At 44.7% G+C, this 18,803-nt stretch overlaps 1 protein-coding gene and 1 long non-coding RNA gene across 6 annotated transcripts in view; one reads left to right on the plus strand and one right to left on the minus strand.

The window, feature by feature from the left end:
- Positions 1–2,483: 2,483 nt before the first annotated feature.
- On the minus strand, positions 2,484–3,687 carry LOC118283278. The gene is made up of 2 exons (XR_004784489.1): positions 3,553–3,687; positions 2,484–3,101 (listed from the first exon to the last, which is right to left on the minus strand). It is a non-coding gene; the product is annotated as an uncharacterized LOC118283278 (long non-coding RNA).
- A 557-nt stretch (positions 3,688–4,244) lies between these two features.
- The window catches only part of ehbp1 (EH domain binding protein 1), a 125,622-nt gene continuing 111,063 nt past the window's right edge, over positions 4,245–18,803 (plus strand). For 3 of the 5 annotated variants that reach the window (XM_035605034.2, XM_035605035.2, XM_035605036.2), the window contains exons 1-4: positions 4,495–4,633; positions 12,777–12,834; positions 12,934–13,029; positions 15,688–15,741. In XM_035605034.2, coding sequence (XP_035460927.2) covers positions 4,530–4,633; positions 12,777–12,834; positions 12,934–13,029; positions 15,688–15,741 — 312 coding nt within the window. In that variant the 5' untranslated portion in view covers positions 4,495–4,529. Of the gene's footprint in view, positions 4,387–4,454; positions 4,634–12,776; positions 12,835–12,933; positions 13,030–15,687; positions 15,742–18,803 lie in introns of those variants that run through there. The other 2 variants (XM_035605032.2, XM_035605031.2) reach the window with 2 other exon arrangements.

An 18,803-nucleotide genomic window follows, 5' to 3' on the forward strand; every position in this document is an offset into this window, starting at 1 on the left:
GAGACGTGTTGCTCACGGAGGTTTTATCACACGTCCCTCAGAGACGAGTCATTTTGAAGGAATATCTCTCATCGCTCATCACAAGAGACCGTGTCACTCACACATGAGTGACACACAAACCAGTGTCTCTCCGCAGGCTCCAGCCCTCGACTGAATGTTCCAGAGATGTTCCTCTTTGTTGTGAACGTGACTCAGACTATGTCCCGCTGCCTTTTTCTTCACGTGAACACAAACTCCAGAAGACGTCTTCCTGGAGTTGGTCTGTTTGAAACAGGTTCTGGACAAGAGGGAGCACAGACAATATAAGTTTATTTGGTTTGTAACACTCATTAAACCTTCATGAGAGTTATGAAACCTCATATCACAGCAGATGAATGTGGAGAACAGTGTTGTTCCCTGGTCGCAGCCATGCAGGCGGCGGTGAGACGTGCTCCACTGAAGTGGCTCGGGCTCACTGGGCTCGTATCTGAAGGACTCTACTTTGTTAACAGGTCTTTTCGAGTGGTCCAACGCAGAACGCTGGAGACCTTCGTGTGCCTGAAGCGCTGAGATCCTGCGGGACGTGTTTTCATTGGCTGAGCTCCGCACGTCGGCCTGAGAGGTTTTCAGGTGTGACACTGGTCCCTGGGTGGATTCAGATCGTCCTTCCTGTGGTCGTCTCCTCGCTACTGTTCCTTGACCTCAGTGGAAAAGGTCATGAGGACAAGGAAAGGATTCATAGGACTTAGGAAAACACGACAGCGCTGCTCAGAGGATCCGACTCCACTGACACTAAACAACATCATCACATGACGGTGGATGTTGTTGATGCGTCTGTCGCGGTGAAACGACACATTTCTGAAGATGAACTACAAAAACCTCAGCGGCTCCATCAGCATATTTCAGTTTTTTATGATTCATATGTAACAGAAACTGAACAAGGTTCTAAGGTTTTAAAACAAAAACAATCTCCACATCACTTTTAATCCCCGTCCATACGAACACGCCTGAAAACTTATATACGCTCGATGGTGGCGATGTAAACAGGAAGCAGATAAGCAAATATATATGATGATAAACTACTGGAAACAGGAACTGTTGCTGACAGGAAGTCTTTACAAGTTTTCTGCATCTAGCCGTCGAGTGTTGTCGAGAACCAATCAGGAAGCGAAGGTGGAAACTGTTTGGTCCATCGTGGTCAGGAGTTGTGTGGACGGCAGGCGTGAGCGGAGCATTAGGCTTTGCTTTCATGAATCAGACGAGTTGAAGGAAGGAGGGACACACACACACACAGACTCTACTTGACCTTTGCAACTCTCTCTCACCCCCCCCACCCTCCACCCGTTATGCGTGAGGCCCTTGCTGACACACTAAGTGTCATTTAGCGCGGGGTCATCGGTCCCATCAAAGCATTCCGGGGGAGGCTCTCTGTAATCTGTCAGAGTCGGATGTGGAGCAGCAGGACCCGCAGGCCCCCGACCGTCAGATCCTCTGACCCCGAACCCCCAAACTGTTCTCCGTCCATATACGTCTCTGGATGAGAGCTGATCGGAATATTTCCAAACTTGTACAATGTTTCAAACCACAACATCACCAGAAACACTACTGTCTAGCTTCTCAGCCACCCGTTGCCCAAGTACGCATTATTTGACAGGGCTCAGGAAATAAAAAAAGTTCAACACCTTTGCCGTGATTTAGAGGCCAAGACATATTCAGAAGAAATCCAAACCTCAAAGCAGATTTTTATTGTTCAGCGATCCGGTTTTCTTCTGTGTTCAGAGCAGATGTGTCTCTCGTGGAGATTCATAACTGAAGCTCACAAGAAAACAAATATTCTTCTGTATCACTGATGATTTGAATTTAACTGGGCTCTAAACTGTCCAACCCTTCCCAAGAACGTAGAACAGGACATGATGTCATTTTCTTCCTAGTAAACTAAACTTTTCCCTTTTTGAATTAAATGAATCCAAATCATTTTGTGCTCCGTCCCTCCTCCCGTCTGCCGGCCTGCTCTGCCTTCACAAGCCTGTGGTTTCAACAAGGGGGTTGTGAAAGATGTGTGTGTGTGTGTGAGAGTTGGAGGTGGTATTGATTTCTGAAGGATAGTAGGTGTTTTATTTCCTCCCAACGTGTGATAGGAGACCCCCCAGCAGGCAGCAGGACAAGGTTAACACTCACTTATTAATGTGACAGGAGCAGGAAATGGATGTCTTGTCCTCATTAACACGAGCCTGCCAGACGGTGTTGGAACGTCCTGCGATAAACTTTGAAATACTGTCGACAGTTAGAGACTCCTGTTTGATTTGAGCAGGTCTATTGTAAGGTCCATGTAAGACTATTCAATCATTGTTATTTATGTATAATATATCATTTAGTTAAACTTAGTGTTTGGCCTATAGGAGAATTAAAAACCCATAGAAAATTGGCAATTATTTGCATAAAAATTGATGGTGTATCAGCATTGGAACAAAAAGCTTATTTTAAATGTTTGTCTGCTGCAGGGATTGTTGTCAGGATACTTCCTTTAACTTCAAATAAAAAAAATATGTGAAATACAACTATTATATATACAACTAATACTACTACTTTTAATGAATATACACTACAGTAGGCTGGGGAATGTGGAGTGTTTATACCCAGAGCCAGAGAGCAGGTTCATTTTGTTCATTTTAAAGGATTAGATGTCTCTGACGGATGTGTTTCCTCATGAATCCAGAAGTTGTCTCATGAATCCAGAAGTTGCCTCATGTATCCAGAAGTTGCCTCATGTATCCAGAAGTTGTCTCACGAATCCAGAAGTTGTATCAAGAATCCAGAAGTTGCCTCATGAATCCAGAAGTTGTCTCATGAATCCAGAAATTGCCTCATGAATCCAGAAGTTGTCTCAAGAATCCAGAAGTTGTATCAAGAATCCAGAAGTTGTCTCATGAATCCAGAAGTTGTCTCAAGAATACAGAAGTTGTCTCTTGAAAGCAGAAGTCGTCTCATGACTCAGTAAACAAATCTGTAAATTGCCACAAAAATCCAACCAATGGCCGCAGGCCGGGGGCGTGTCTTCAGTCAGTCAATCATCCAGGCGCCTGGTAAGAAGAAATGATGGAGGCGACGCTACGTAAAGTTTGCTGAACAAACACAGAATAAAACAGGAAGTACAGAGGTAAGCCTTTAAAAATAAGATCATCAATTTGTGAGCTTTACGATGAAAACCTCATGTCGTCACCTCGTGTTAATATACTTCATATATGAAAAACACTATATAAACAGCAAGTACGTGTTCACGTTTGGATAAGCAGCTTGTTCGCTATTACGGTAAGAGCGATGGTTTTATTTTGAAATCCCCAATACCGGAAGTGAGTTTATAAATGTCGGCTAACTTGACGCGCCTTCGGTCAAACTATCGGTAACTCACAGACTAAGTCTTCTTCTACCTGGAGGCTGGAAACTGTTGGAACAAGCTCAAATAAATTTTGTTTTATTGACTCGGTCGCGGGTCCAGTGCTCGTGCTAACACCCGAGGAGCCAGTGTGTGTGTGTGTGTGTGCGTGCGTGCGCGCGCGCGCGCTCGCTCGGTACCGTGTTGTGATGTTAGCCCTGTCGTCGCTAGCAGGGGGAGCTAGCTGAGCGGCTGGTGTCGGTGCCTCCTGCCTGACCATCAGCCAGCAGACGCGGCCGGTTCCGTTCGAGACTCTCCGCCACCTCCCGAACCGAACCCCCCGGACGAGACCCGGCAGCGGGATGTTCCCGCGTGAGGTGAGTGTCACGCGTGCGTGCACCGTTAAGCTAGTTTCACATGTTAGCCTGTTAGCTTAGCAGCGGAATCAGCCACGGCGGCTCCGACTATCACCTGGATCGGACACATCCATCCTCTGTAAGGTTCTTTTCAGAGACTCAGTCCCGCTGCTCTCCGTCGCCGCTCGGATGTGTCTTCACCGTGTAGTCGACACGAGTCGCTGTGTTGTGATGTCACTGCTTCTTTTCTACACATTCCGGTTGTATTCGTCTCATTCATCAGGCGCCTCCCTCGGGTTAGCCTGCGCCCTCACCGGTGTATAGTCTCCGCCCGCGCGCCGCCGCGCTGGCAGCTCCGGTGGAGGCTCCTCATCACGTCCTGTCACACCGACACGGGGCTGTGTGGACATCTGCAGCCACACGGGGACGGGACCGAGCATCTCTGTCTTCTCCTCCACTGACTGGTTTCTGTTTCTCCCGGTATCTTGCAGGACGAGCATCAGATGGAAAGATGATCTTCGCACCTGGAGCATTGACTCATCGTGCATTTTGAAACCATGGATCGACGGTCCTCTTCCATGCCCCTCGTCAGATCACAGCTCTGCAGAAGACAATCACCTGACAGTTTTTAAAAGAAGAGCCCGAGCCCGAGGACTGGATGTGCAGCACCTCGATCCGGTGAAACATTAGCTGTGTGTGTGTATGTGTATGTGTGTGTGTGGGGATTATGCTCATGTAAACATCAGCGTGTACTTGTGCGAAGGAAGCCCAGACTAAGGGAGTCCAGGACGGGATAGGTGCAGAGAACACACACAGACAACATGGCCTCGGTGTGGAAGAGACTGCAGCGTGTGGGGAAGCACGCCTCCAAGTTCCAGTTCGTGGCGTCCTATCAGGAGCTGATGGTGGAATGCACCAAGAAGTGGTGAGTTGATGTTTTTTTCTGGGGGGGGGGTTTAATAACCAGTGGCCACAGTGAAAACTGAGTCTCTCTGTCTGAGCTGGAATGCCGAGCTCGTTCCTGGTGGCCATAATTCACACACACACACACACACACACACACACACTGTCTCCTCGGTGTGTGCACGTCGGGAGGGGCCGGGGCCGGGCCATGCCGCCTGCTGTCACTACTACTTCTTCTCTGGTGCAGCAATCTTGAATTTGTTAGAGTCTGGAGTGAAGAGGCAGGCGGGCGGGAGGGCAGAGAGGTTTCACCTCAACCTGAGGGGATGAAATGTCCCCACTGAATCACGCCCAGCCTCTGGGGACGTGATGGGAACTTCTGCCCTCGTCCGGACGTGGACGAACCATGAAAGAAATGTGGGACGCATTGTTCTGTTGAATTAGGATCTGGCTCTACTCGGTCAGTTGTAATAATAATAATAATAATAATACATTTCACATTCCAGCTGCGAGTGACTGGGAATAGTCAACCCTTTTTTCTCTCATGTGTCACAAATACTGTTGGCCAATAATCAGTTTATCAGCAGTTCAAAGAAACAATAAATACCAATGACCCTGATTGTCGTTCTGATTGCCTCCTCTTCTCATAAGAAGTACCCGTTATGTTTAGTTTATTTAGTTTTTTTTTGCTTTAGTTGAAGCTTATCCCGTGGCTTCATCGTCTCGGTGTAAAAGCACGAGCCAAACAACATTTCTTTAGTGACATATGAGTAAACGATATTACGTAGAAAGAGGCAGAAGAGCTATCGGCTGTGTGATCAGTGCTGAAGATGGAGGGGGGAGATACACGTCCCGGCCTGCAGCGAGCGACAAGTTGTAGAGCCCTGATTGGAGCCTGCTAACGTGGATTGTGGAGCGCGTTGCCGCAGGGCGAAGCTCAGCGCGGCCCCCGCGGAGCCTTCGACCTGGGACAGATGTTAACGTGTTGGAGAATGGAATGAGAAAAATGCACATCTCGTCCCCGGAGCAAAGAGGGGTGGGTGGGCTCTGCTCCCTGTCAGGACGCTGCTTTGTTTTGGAATGTGAGCAGAGCTCTTTCATGTTGTTCAATGAAATATATATATATATGTACACACACAGACATTTGTTGTTATTAGGTTTAAATCATTATGTGGAGCAGTTGGGTACAACAGTGATTTATAAAGACACAGAATCTAAATTAGTAAAAACAAGGAAATGAATTACATAATAGAGATGTTCTGATACCATTTTCCCCTTTGCGATACCGATTCTGATATCTGGGCTTTTGCGTACTGGTCGTTACCAAGTACTGATTGGATACCAGTTTATTTAAACAGCTGTTTTCTAATGTATGAAGTACAGTATGATGTGATGATGATGTTTGGCCTGGCTCAGGTCAAACCCTTTGAAAAACAGACACAAACAGATAACTAATAGCATAGAGCATCTGTTATAATCTAGTTTGACAGTCATAACTGAAAAAGAACATAAATAAATAAATCTACAGTAGGAATAGACAAAAGGAATAAACCTTTAAATAGCCGTTAATGTGCAGCCACATCTTATCAAAATCAAAAACATTTGGTCTGTATCTCTGACAGTTTGATTGTATAAATACTTCTTGGCTCTTAAGTAGATCATCATGTCAGGGCTTCATCAAGCCCATGTCATGTTGCCATCAGTGTAGAACGAGTATTTAAATAACTCCTGATGAGAGAAGTGTCAGCGTTTACTTCCAGTTTGTGGCGAGCGGGAGAGTTGCTGCTGCCTCCGGGTCTCTGGTCTCCGCTCGTCTCCCAGTGAATGTGTGTGAGAAAGTGTTGGCACACAGATCTATTTCTTGCCTTCTTTGGACTTCATCAGTACGGTATGTTATTGTTGCAGTGGAAACTTTCCCCGGAGCATAAATGGATCTAAAATCCTGAAGTGATTTTCTTTTTCTTTTTTCTTTGAAAATACCACATCCCATTTTAATTCACGGAATCAATAACGGGAAGAAAAACTCAACACTTGTTTTGTGTCAGTGTTCTTCTGTCGTGTGTGTGTGAAATGTAAAAACACTTTACACACTAGGTCGACGCTGAAAAGGCTCGATAGAATAATCTCCCCCGTGTAGATAAATCAGGAGAACACTTGAAACGGTCAGGAAGTTCTAAGGTTCAAGAGTCTGTTTGTCCCCCTTTTGGAAATGCCGGCCTGACGTTGAAGTTGAGTTCACACGTCACGATTTTAAGCCCAATTTTCAGCTCGCTGACAAATCGGAGGAAAATCAGCGTGAAACCACAACAGTTTTCCTTGTTTCTGAACACACACTACTCGTGTATGTTTTCGTGACAATAGTACGTTGGAGACATTTCTCCTGGTGAAGGATCGTGAAGTGTGTGACGAGTCACGTAGTGTGAACAGCACAAGGACTGAAGGCCTGGTGATTACAAGACAGCACGACGTGTAGAGAGAACGGAACAGAGTGTCTTGTGTTCTTGACTGTTAATCGTAGTTTTTGATGCCTCGAGGTATTCGCGCTCTCTGGCCTTCATCTGCGTCTGGTCAGCTGTAACAGGTCTGTTGATGTGGCGACAGAGGAAGTCGACGCTGGAGAGAAGTCTCACCTTGTTTTTACCCCTCTGCATTTTCTGCTTCTTCGAGCAATTTGCACAACATGATTATTTTCATTCTTGAGACGACGGGTTGAGGATCTGGTGGGGAGGTTCCTGTCATATTCTTTGTTTGTCAAGCACATATTTTTTATCTTTGGCCCAGTTGTTCTCGTCGACTCCTCTGGAGCAGAGTAGTTGTAGCATTCCTCTCTCACGCTCAGAGACTGAACATTAAGACCTCAATGAGTCCAGTGTAGAGCTGTCCCAAATGATTATTTCTCAAACGATTAATCTAGTGATTATTTTTTCGATTAATCGACTAATCTAACAATACATTTTTTGGGCCGGTGGTGCGCCCGGAGCCCCGCGGGGCCGGGATCCACCTCCGCCGGCGCGCGCCAGCCCTCACTTTCATTGCGCCGTGGTGTTTCGAGTAGCGAGCCCTCTGACTCGCGCGTGCGTTAGACTCCTTGGTCCGTGTTTCAATACGGGTCGGGTGGGTTGCCGACATCGCCGCAGACCCCTTGCGCCTGTAAGCGTCGAACAGTCGGGCCGGGGGCGGGAGGGGGCCCCGTCCCGAGCTGACCGAGGCCAGCAGAGGGAAGGCGCAGCGAGTACCAAGTCCACGGCCCCGGGAAGCGGCGAGGTCCGGGCGAGAGGACGCTGTAAAGCTCGCTGCCGGAGCCGCGAGCCACCTTCGACCCAAACCTTTCCACGCCGACCCAGAGCCGGTCGTGTTTTTTTTCTTCGTTCGGTGTTCGTGCTGCAGCTCGCTCTGCTGCCGGTGCTATCACTTGCTGCCGACATTGTTGTTGTTTGATATCTTCTTCTCCCTTTTAAACTATGGCCTCTATATCGAATGGCTACTAGTTTTTTGTGCATTACTGCCACCACTGGACTGGAATATTGGGACAAGAGTTAATGTAGTTGTTTGGGGCGACTCATCGACGCATATTATTTGAGTCGATGAATTTATGTGGTCGACTACGTCGACGAGTCGTCCCAGCCCGTTCACAGTGCTGCAGCGCCGTCCCTTTGAAATAGATATCTTTAATCTTTATTTTTCTGTTGCCGCTAATTATGATCATCCAGCTGTTGACTGACAGTTTTCAGCTGATTTGCCCAAAACTTGTTACGTTGTCGATTTGTGATATTCCGGTTTCCTCTGGCACATCTGGCTCTCGTCAAAATATGGAAGTGGTTCCAGACACCTGACTTCCTCATCCACTTTGTGAGCGTGTCACATGATGATCACATATCAACGCCCCGGTGTCAGTGCTGGTAACGTAAGATGAGAGACACGACCGTCAAAAGATGAAATATCCTTGTCTGTGATAACTAATCATAATTACCGATCATGCGTAATAAATAAGGATGGATTAAGATTTCATATTTCTAGTGTGAATGCATGTGTAATAATGACACGCCCTGTGCTGCTGGTTCAAATCCTCAGATACTTAGCAACATCTGGGGGCAGTGCAGTCAGAGGGAGACTTCTCTGTCCCCCAGCGGCGACCGGCAAATCAACACGGTCGCTCTGGTAGTTTCCCCCGAGGCTGGTGCCTTTCAGTCAACTTCTCTCTGTTAAAACACAGTTCGGAAAAACAACATCAAAAGTCAGAGCGTGTCATTGCTGCGGACAGATGCGCTGTCACACGTGTTGAGGATGTTAGAGCTGTGCGCTGGAATCGACACAGGCGCTTATCGATGACGTGATGGAACGCTTTTTACTTTTAGTCAAATGCTCGTTAATCGGCGGCAGCCATCTTGGTTGTTTACAGGAGTCGTCATACGTTCTGCGTCACGGTATAAATCCCGCCCACTATCAGCAAGATTCCCGCCCGGTGGGAAATCACTTCCCCAGGGCAAATTTAAATGAGCTCCCAGAATTCATCTACGCCCCAGACTAATGACAAACGGTCGCCTCTGATAAATCACTTTGACAGTGGACGTGACCAGCGGGTGTCGGGCTGTGACACGTCTGTTGAGCATGTGTGCGTTGTGGCGAGCATCCACCACGTCTCTGCCAACTCGTCCATCGTGGAGCTCCATTCTACTCAAATGTGAAGGCCGTGACACATTCCTGGGTAAAGGTTCTACAGAGACTCTGGAGGACTCGAAATTTTGGATTACAGACTTCAACACCATGTCCACACGTTGAATATTTTGCAAAATGTATTTTGCGCCTCGTCCACACTCACATCCAACGGCTTTTTTAAAAGGAAGATTCGACGCAACAACGATGCCGGCCACCTAGAGGTTTGTCCTCATTTGGTTTGGCTACAGTTAACATCGCTGCGTCACATCACCGGCACTTGAAGGCGTCTGCGTCGCCAGATGTGTCTGATAAATCAAGGTGAAGTTCTCCACGCGGGTTCAGAATGTTCCTCTCTGGTGTTTGATGTATCGATGATGTGGACTTTATCGCCACCTACATTTACAATATATTTTGTAAAATGGAGGCTGTGTGGACGGAATATTTTTCTTTAAACGGAGGACAAAAAAATTTTTTCAAAATAAAAGTCTGCATTAGTGTGGAGAAGGTATAATGAGTTAAGTGATTACATCTTCTGTGATTTGGTGTCGTCTGATTTGCTGGTGTTTGAAAACTGAAGGTAAGTTGACAGAAAACAGCAGAATTATTTTGTATTGAAGGTTTATGGTTTTTGGAAAATTATAGTTAGGAGGTGAACGATCATAGTTGTTGTAGTTTGTGTCATGTTGGGAACCTTTTCATGCTATTATCAATATTCAGTTTTCCTCTGTCTTCTCTGACGCCCTCATATCTCCCTCTCCCCCTTTTGTTTCCTCTTGTGATCACTCTGATCTCTCGACCTCCCCTCACTCCCACCTCCTGCTCCTCCTCTTCACGATAATGTCCCTTTAACACACACACACACACACTCACACACTCACTCGCTCGCTCGCTCGCACGCACGCACACACACACACACACACACACACACACACACACACACACACACACACACACACACACACACACACACACACACACACACACACACACACACACACACACACACAGTCAATGGGCTGTTAAATGTGATGAAGTCTGTGCCGTGTGTCAGTCTCTCTGCTGCCTGTGGCCCTGGAGACTAGTGCTCATCATCACAGAAAGTGTATTTACGTACACATGAACACGCAGTCGGCGTCAAACGAGCGGATCAGTGAGACATTTTCACTGCAGACGCTTCAGTCTGACTTCAGTTCTGAACTCTGTGTCGTCGACCCAGCGCTCCGTTGACCTACACTCTGACTCTGGTCTGTTCAAACAAAAACAGATACATTCACGTTCATCTGTTTAATATTTGTCAGCATTGTTATTGGTTTTGCCTGGTGGAGGGGAAAAAATATCACAAATGAACACAATGATACAAGGAAATGTCCTGTAAATATAAACGTCAGGTTGCCTCGTCGTGTGCGTCTGTGTGTTTAGTTTATCTGGAGCGCGACGGTCACAGGTTGTGTTTGTACTGTTACATCTGTCACATCTGTCCTGGTAGTGAGGGGTTAGGGTTAGTGAAGGCCGGAGTCCTCCCTCCTCCCTCCTCTTCTTTCCTACAGTCGTCTCTTCACTCCTCTCAACCATCTTCCTGTTGCCGTCTTTGCTCAGTTATGAAGTTTCCATGTTGGTCAGGTATAAAAAAACTTTCCATGAGGCGGCTGTGAGTCAATGAATTCACATTTGTGTTTACTCACCCAAGTAACTCGAGTAAACACAACCCACGGGTATTTTGCCTGTTTTCTTTCAGACGCAGACGTCATTGACTGTGGGAGAATTTCAACGCGTCACGCGAATATTTCACTTGAGTTCAAATGTTTCAACAAGTGAATCCAAAAGACTCATATTTCCTGTCATTCTCGCCGGGTGACGCGTACTTCGTAAATAGGCTTTGTTTGTAATCTCATTGTGCCAAGAATTCTCTGTGGGTTTATTACAAATGCACCAAAAGTGTCATTTCTTTCTTTCTGAGTGGATGTTTGGTTAAAAAAATTGTAGTATTTTTGCGTGGTCAATGCCAATACGAATAGTAGCAAATAAAAAAACTCGGATACCTAGATATCGGCCAGTATTAAAAAATCAAACAAAATTGGAACAATGATTCCACAGACGTCCTTATCAAACCCTTATGACAAATGAAATGATGGTTAAATAACTTTGTGTGAGTGATGAACAGACTCCAGGACTCGGGGTTGTGAAGGAACATGCAGCACAAACAACACCAGAGTCATGAAGCCTGCAGACAAATGGTTTACATTTTTGTCATAGCTGTACAAAGAGGGAAAAAAACACAGAAGGTGATATGATATTTAGTGTGTGTGTGTGTGTGTGTGTGTGTGTGTGTGTGTGTGTGTGTGTGTGTGTGTGTGTGTGTGTGTGTGTGTGTGTGTGTGTGTGTGTGTGTGTGTGTGTGTGTGTGTGTGTGTGTGTGTGTTGGACAATAGCTTCTCTATGTGAAGCCTCTCCTCCCTCCATCCTCGACTGTCCGTCCCCTCTGTTCTCTTGTCCTCTGTTTCTTCTTTCTCTCCGTCACGACGGCTTCAGCGTTGCTCTTGTTCTTCGAGAGTCTCCAGGGCCGGTGTTCTGCACCCGGAGTTCGACTGTCACTACTCAGCGCTGCAGTGAATCCACAGCAACTACAAGATATTCCTTCAGTGTCTCAATCCAACACAGTGATATAATGTCACACTGATATACAATATACAATACAATACAATATACACGTCAGCGCAGAAATGAAACTGCACCCCCCCACACACACACGGTACTCACAGGGTGAAGAACAACACCAGCCGAGCTATTTATGCCTGGTAAAAATAGAATAAAGTGATTTTTAATTGATCCCCGTTGGAGCAGTTTGCTCCTTTTCTTCTCTCCGTTGTCAGGTCAGAGGTCAGAGGTCAGAGGTCTTTTCACGTGGGGATGCTTTGCTAATGTAAGGGGCGGGGCTTAAACCTGGAGACTCCGTTATTGATGCGTGGACCGTTGTGGCTCTTTGGCTTCTGTCTGATCCACATCTGTTACTTTACTTCTGAATCGTGGATATCACTTCAAGAAAAAAAAATAGTATTACATTTAATGTGTTCATCCTCTTCTTCATAAAACGTGTGTTGTGTGTAACTTATTTTTCAGATTTTTCACTCCTCAGACTTTTACCTTCACTAATTCAACCATCCCGTTTTCACACCGTGTCTTCGGTCTTCTGTCAGTGTGACCTGCACCAAGTCGGTGAGGTCATCCTCACTCAGCCTCTTCTGTCACACTAACCTCTCAATGTGTTAGCGTGTTAGAGACAGACCCAGGCTTTAGCCTCCTGATTTATTTAAACCATGAGTGGCTGTGCAGTTGTGTGTGTTGTGTGTTTGTGGCTAATCAGGGTTTTTAAACTGCAGGCGTTAAGCTACGAGCTTCAATCTACTGGACTAACAGCCTGAACATGAAGTTGATGTGTTGGTCGATAGAAACACACACACAGAAACACAAACACGCATGTGAACTATTCCCTTTTCTGTCTTCTCTCTCAGGCAACCAGACAAACTGGTGGTGGTGTGGACGCGCAGGAGTCGGCGGAAATCCTCCAAGGTTTGTACCTGACGACGAGTGTCCGTCTGAAACGACCCAAAGAAACAACAAGAACAAAAGGTTCTCACTTTCCAAATATGATTTTTTTTCTTCTGGCAGGCTCATGGCTGGCAGCCTGGTATCAAGAACCCCTACAGAGGAGTGGTGGTGTGGCCCGTTCCAGAAAACATTGAGATCACGGTCACTCTCTTTAAGGTTCGTGAGTAAATACTCGCAGGAAAAGTCCCGTCAAAATATTGAGATTTAACAACAACTTAGTTTGAAAGGTGTTGATCATAAGTAAAGGATGGATGATGGTTAAAATAACGACAAATAAAAAGCAATTTCTGGTTCAGTAGTCTGTAGGAGAACTAGAACTAGTCTAAATCTAAAAATATACTAATGGAATTATATCTGCCGTGTTTTTGTAGCCAGGAATGTCGACAAGTTTTCATTTGTGCAAAAAAAAAAAATTGGTTTCACTGGTTGACATCTGAGTTCTGTTGATAAAAAGTCCTTATACGGACGGTGAAGCAGACCACAGCGTCTGTAGACTACATTCATGTACAGACAGTAATAATGCAGTAGTGTCTGTAGACTACATACATGTACAGACAGTAATAATGCAGTAGTGTCTGTAGACTACATACATGCACACACAGTAGAGCAGTAGTGTCTGTAGACTACATACATGCACACACAGTAGAGCAGTAGTGTCTGTAGACTACATACATGTACACACAGTAGAGCAGTAGTGTCTGTAGACTACATACATGTACACACAGTAGAGCAGTAGTGTCTGTAGACTACATACATGTACAGACAGTAATAATGCAGTAGTGTCTGTAGACTACACACATGCACACACAGTAGAGCAGTAGTGTCTGTAGACTACATACATGTACACACAGTAGAGCAGTAGTGTCTGTAGACTACATACATGTACACACAGTAGAGCAGTAGTGTCTGTAGACTACATACATGCACACACAGTAGAGCAGTAGTGTCTGTAGACTACATTCATGTACACACAGTAGAGCAGTAGTGTCTGTAGACTACATACATGCACACACAGTAGAGCAGTAGTGTCTGTAGACTACATACATGTACAGACAGTAATAATGCAGTAGTGTCTGTAGACTACATACATGTACACACAGTAGAGCAGTAGTGTCTGTAGACTACATACATGTACAGACAGTAATAATGCAGTAGTGTCTGTAGACTACATACATGTACAGACAGTAATAATGCAGTAGTGTCTGTAGACTACATACATGCACACACAGTAGAGCAGTAGTGTCTGTAGACTACATACATGTACACACAGTAGAGCAGTAGTGTCTGTAGACTACATACATGTACACACAGTAGAGCAGTAGTGTCTGTAGACTACATACATGTACACACAGTAGAGCAGTAGTGTCTGTAGACTACATACATGTACACACAGTAGAGCAGTAGTGTCTGTAGACTACATACATGTACACACAGTAGAGCAGTAGTGTCTGTAGACTACATACATGTACACACAGTAGAGCAGTAGTGTCTGTAGACTACATACATGCACAGACAGTATCTGTGACCGTACCTGTCTTATTTAAACATGCTGGTCCTTGGTGCTGACAGACGAACTGGGAGCTCAGTGTCCTGTTACCTCGAGCTCCTGACATGAAACGTTTCCGTACGTCTTTCTTCTCATCAGACACAGACGGTCGTCACAACGCTTCACGTCAACTCGTGCACAATGAAAAGACCAATGTGGAACTTTATTAATCTGTGGACCTTTGTAAGAACACACTGTCCTTCTTCTCTCGCCCTGTGCTTGTTAAGCACCACTGTACATGTCGGTGTCTTTTTAAAATTCCAGGCCCGTTTCCACTTCCTGTCCCAGAGGAAGTAATAAAGCTGTTTGTCATTATGAGTCACAAAGCCAAAGCCTCTGACTGAAGAACTCACTCACTGATGTTGGATTAAGCCACAGATCAAACATCATTGCTTCTGCAGGACATCAAGAAGACTGTTGTCTTTGTTTTGTGGAGATACACAGCAGCTAAAAGAGGCACCTGACAACGTTGGCGCCCCCTGGTGGTTGCATGTAAAGACGCTGCAGTAGCAAGAAGCAGGAACTTGGCTAAACAGCTGAGCTCAGTAATATTTGCCACCTCTGTATCTCAGACGACCTCATGAGACTTTATGGACCAGCGGCGAAACACTCAGATGAAGAAGTAACTCTGAGCTCGGACGCAGGGAGCAGAGAGGACGCCGAGCACAAACCAGTTCCTCGTAAAAACAACTGGCACTTAACACAACGTCTAGAATATCATCAATAATGTCAGGAATATTGATTTCCTGGGTTGTGTCATGAGTGCAGTTGGACGGAGATGACATCACTGCATGTTTTTATAACTGTCATCACCAGAAATATCTATATATCTATATATAATTTGACGGTTCATCGTCAATTCGTGATCAGAACAATCAGACAAACGCAGTTACTTTGAGTTCAACTAACTTATTATTTTCATTAATCAATTAATCTGTTCGTATTTTCTCTTTTCAAGATGAGTTGTTTGGTCCATAAAATGTCGATCGTGTTTCCCAAACATGTTTCAGTTTACTGTCATAGACGAGCAAAGAAACCAAAAAATATTCACATTCAAGAACTACTTGAACCAATGAATCGATTATCAAAATAGATGGCTGTTAATTTAGTAGTCGATTACTAATTAGTAAATTAATATTTGTACAATTTTGCAGTGAACCTTTCATAAAACTGACATCTTTCACTTTAGCTCAGATATCTTGATACAGTATTATTACTGTACTGATATACTGTATGTAATGTATTTTCTCTGTGTTGTGGTCTTGCAGGACCCACATGCAGAGGAGTTTGAAGACAAAGAGTGGACGTTCGTCATTGAAAACGTGAGTAACACATTAATTTCTTTGACCTTTTTGGTTGCGTGTCTTTCTTGTCTTTGTAAATAAATTCATCACTCATGGAATTTTAGTTTTTTCTCATTTTTTTTTTACTTTTAGGAGTAAAAAAATCTAATAATAACTTAATAATAACAACGTTAAGTGAAACAACACAGAGAAATAAATCTTTCATTTCCAGCTGAGGTAAATCCTCTTAACATTACATGTGCAGGTTCTGCCACCATGTGGCCAGTTTGTGCTATTACATGCTTCTCTTATTCAGTCATAAGACAAAATTATAAACATATCACAATGTGAGCTAAAACTGTAAATAGTGATTGAAAAGGCTCTTATACAGTATGCCTATCCTATTTTCTCATCCATTAAATCTACCCACCTACAAGACAAAGAAAAGAAAGAAACCAAGATATAAGTAAAGAAACAAGGAAATTAATTATTCACATTAAAAACCCTCAAAAATATCATCACAAACCATTTTCTTGAAAACAAAAAGAGAGTTGCACATTTTTAAATTTAAATTGTCACCCCACAATAGAAACATGTCTCCTTTTAATCTCTTTGTTTGCTTTTTGAAAGTAAACTTTAAAATACCTCTCAAATCATATGAGAGGTATTTTACTGTATTGAAAAAAACTTTAGGACATATTCTGGAAGTGACTTGGAATCCGCCCTGAACATCATCTGCATTATTTTAAAATAAAATAAATGAAGGAATAAGGAACTTATAAACAGTGGACCTGTTGCCTTTTCTCTCTCTCAACAACTTTCATTCTCTTTTCACCCGTTTCATGTTTTCTGTTATAAAACCTGTCACACAACAGAAGCAGCGCTAGATGGAATATTACATGAACACTAGGACTCGTTGTGAATAACGTGAAACAGGGACGAAGAAGTGTAACAGATGAAGCAACGTGAGAGGGAGGGAGGTGGAAACTGTTCCAACATGTCAGAGCGGTCTGCCAGGAAACGGAAAAGTTGCTGCTCAAAAGTGATTTTCTTTCGGTTGTGCTGCTCAGCCTGAACGTTCCGGACCCGCTGAGGCCTTTGTTCTGTTACTCTTTCTGCTAAAGACTTTACAGTCTTTAGCAGAAAGATTAAAGTTATTCAGAAACCTGTGACTTTAGTTCTCTGCTGCTGTGATGTCGTGTCCTTTAAACTCTACAGTTGGTCTGTGACACTCGTCTTTGACAGTCTTTTGGTCCGGGAGGGAGTCGACACACATCACCGTTTTCATTTGAAGGAAATATTACTCTTCATGAAAACGTTGACTTTTCAGGAAATACAAGTTTTTACACGTTTTGCCAAAACTGCTGTAAAAAAACAAACAAACCGTGATCCCTGCTCCTCCGTTTTGTTGTTGTTGCCGTCATAGGAGCTTTTTATGTTTCAGAAAAGTATAACTGTCTGACACTGCAAATTCATCCTGGTTCGACTTCTGAAAAGAGGGAGAATCATTTGTAATCTACAAGGACAAACCTCCTCATCCCCCTTTTTTCATGAATGTTGGTGAAAAGAGAAAGAAGGAGTGACTGAGCACTTTGAGTCTGTCACTTCCTGTACGACGGAGGAGAACCGCTCGACGTGTTATATTTGTTGTTGTCTTTGATAGAAAGTCGAGAAGACAAGCAGGTCAGCCGGTGTTCTCCTGTCGGAGCGTGGGAAAGAGAGGGAGAGAGGGAGAGAGAGAGTCTCTGCATACCTGACTAATGACAGAAAGATCAAAGCAGGAATGGAGAGAAAAGGAAGAAAAGAGGCGGAGAGCGAGAAGAAGACGACCTCATACCTTCACACAGTGGTGGACGGATGACGTGTCAATGAGAGGGTTGAACATCGGTTTGTTTATCTTTAAAGATGTGCAAGATGTGTTTATCCTCCAAACACAAAAATCTACATCTTCTTCTTTTTACTAGTGTCACAATTGTATTGTCAGTCTTAACATCTGAATGAAGTCTTTTCAATTCAGGCTCTTTGCTATATCTCAAAGAATATTAAGTATATATAGCCCTAACCCTGGTTAGCAGGAGACATTTCCCATAACTTTTCCTTTCAAAATGTCCGAGCGAGCCCATGTGAGAATACAGCAAGTAAGATTCACGGCGTGCAAGTCTTTAACCATGCGCCGCCTCCCGCCTGAAGGTTCATGAGCGCTCCTAATGTATGAACGGCAAAAACTCCAGACCCAATATTCTGTACATTTTCCAGAGAAAAACATTGGAAAGAAGATATGTAAAGAAAAATTTCCTTCTGAAGTAATAATGCTCAGTTTGACACACATTTCCCAGCGTACCTGTTAATTAGAGCCTAAAGGTCAGGTTTTCTCACCATCCATAGGACAGGTGGGAGATGAAGGATCTATAAATGAACCGTCCACTAGAGGGCAGTCTACGCTTAGATCCGTGAAAACTCCCCATCAAACATATTTACCACTTCTCCCTCATGTCACCTGTGTGTGTGACTGTGTCAACAGGAAAGGTGTGAAGTTATCCACACATGAAACAGTCATAGGTGTGTGATCATGTTCTGTTCTGACTCCGCCTGTGTGTGTGTGTGTGTGTGTGTGTGTGTGCAGAGAGCTCAGCCCCCCTCCCTTCAGGTATCTAAGCTAATATAAAGTCAGGCGATATGAATGAATGAATGCGACGGTGAGTGGGGCTGTGGAGAAGGTGAAGCTCCCCTGACCCCTCATCAGACGGCGCAGGAGAAAGGGGGAAGAATACGCCATTGTGCCCGAGCGCCGGAGATGATGAAATTCAAGATCCCTGCGCCGCGGCTCCGTCTTAATCTGGGGGGCCCCAACCTCGTGCTGCCGGCTAATCCCTCCCCGTCGAATTACTGGGCCCCGGATAGATTGTATTTTTGTCATTGAAAAAATGTCCAGTGTCAAACACTTCCCCCCTTTTCTCTCTCTCTCTCTCTCTCTCCCTCTGTCTCTCTCTCTGTCTCTCTCTCTCTCTCTCTCTCTCCCTCTGTCTCTCTCTCTGTCTCTCTCTCTCTCTCCCTCTGTCTCTCTCTCTGTCTCTCTCTCTCTCTCTCTCTCTCCCTCTGTC

Source organism: Scophthalmus maximus, chromosome 10 (assembly GCF_022379125.1).
Source record: "Scophthalmus maximus strain ysfricsl-2021 chromosome 10, ASM2237912v1, whole genome shotgun sequence".
Lineage (NCBI taxonomy): Eukaryota > Metazoa > Chordata > Actinopteri > Pleuronectiformes > Scophthalmidae > Scophthalmus > Scophthalmus maximus.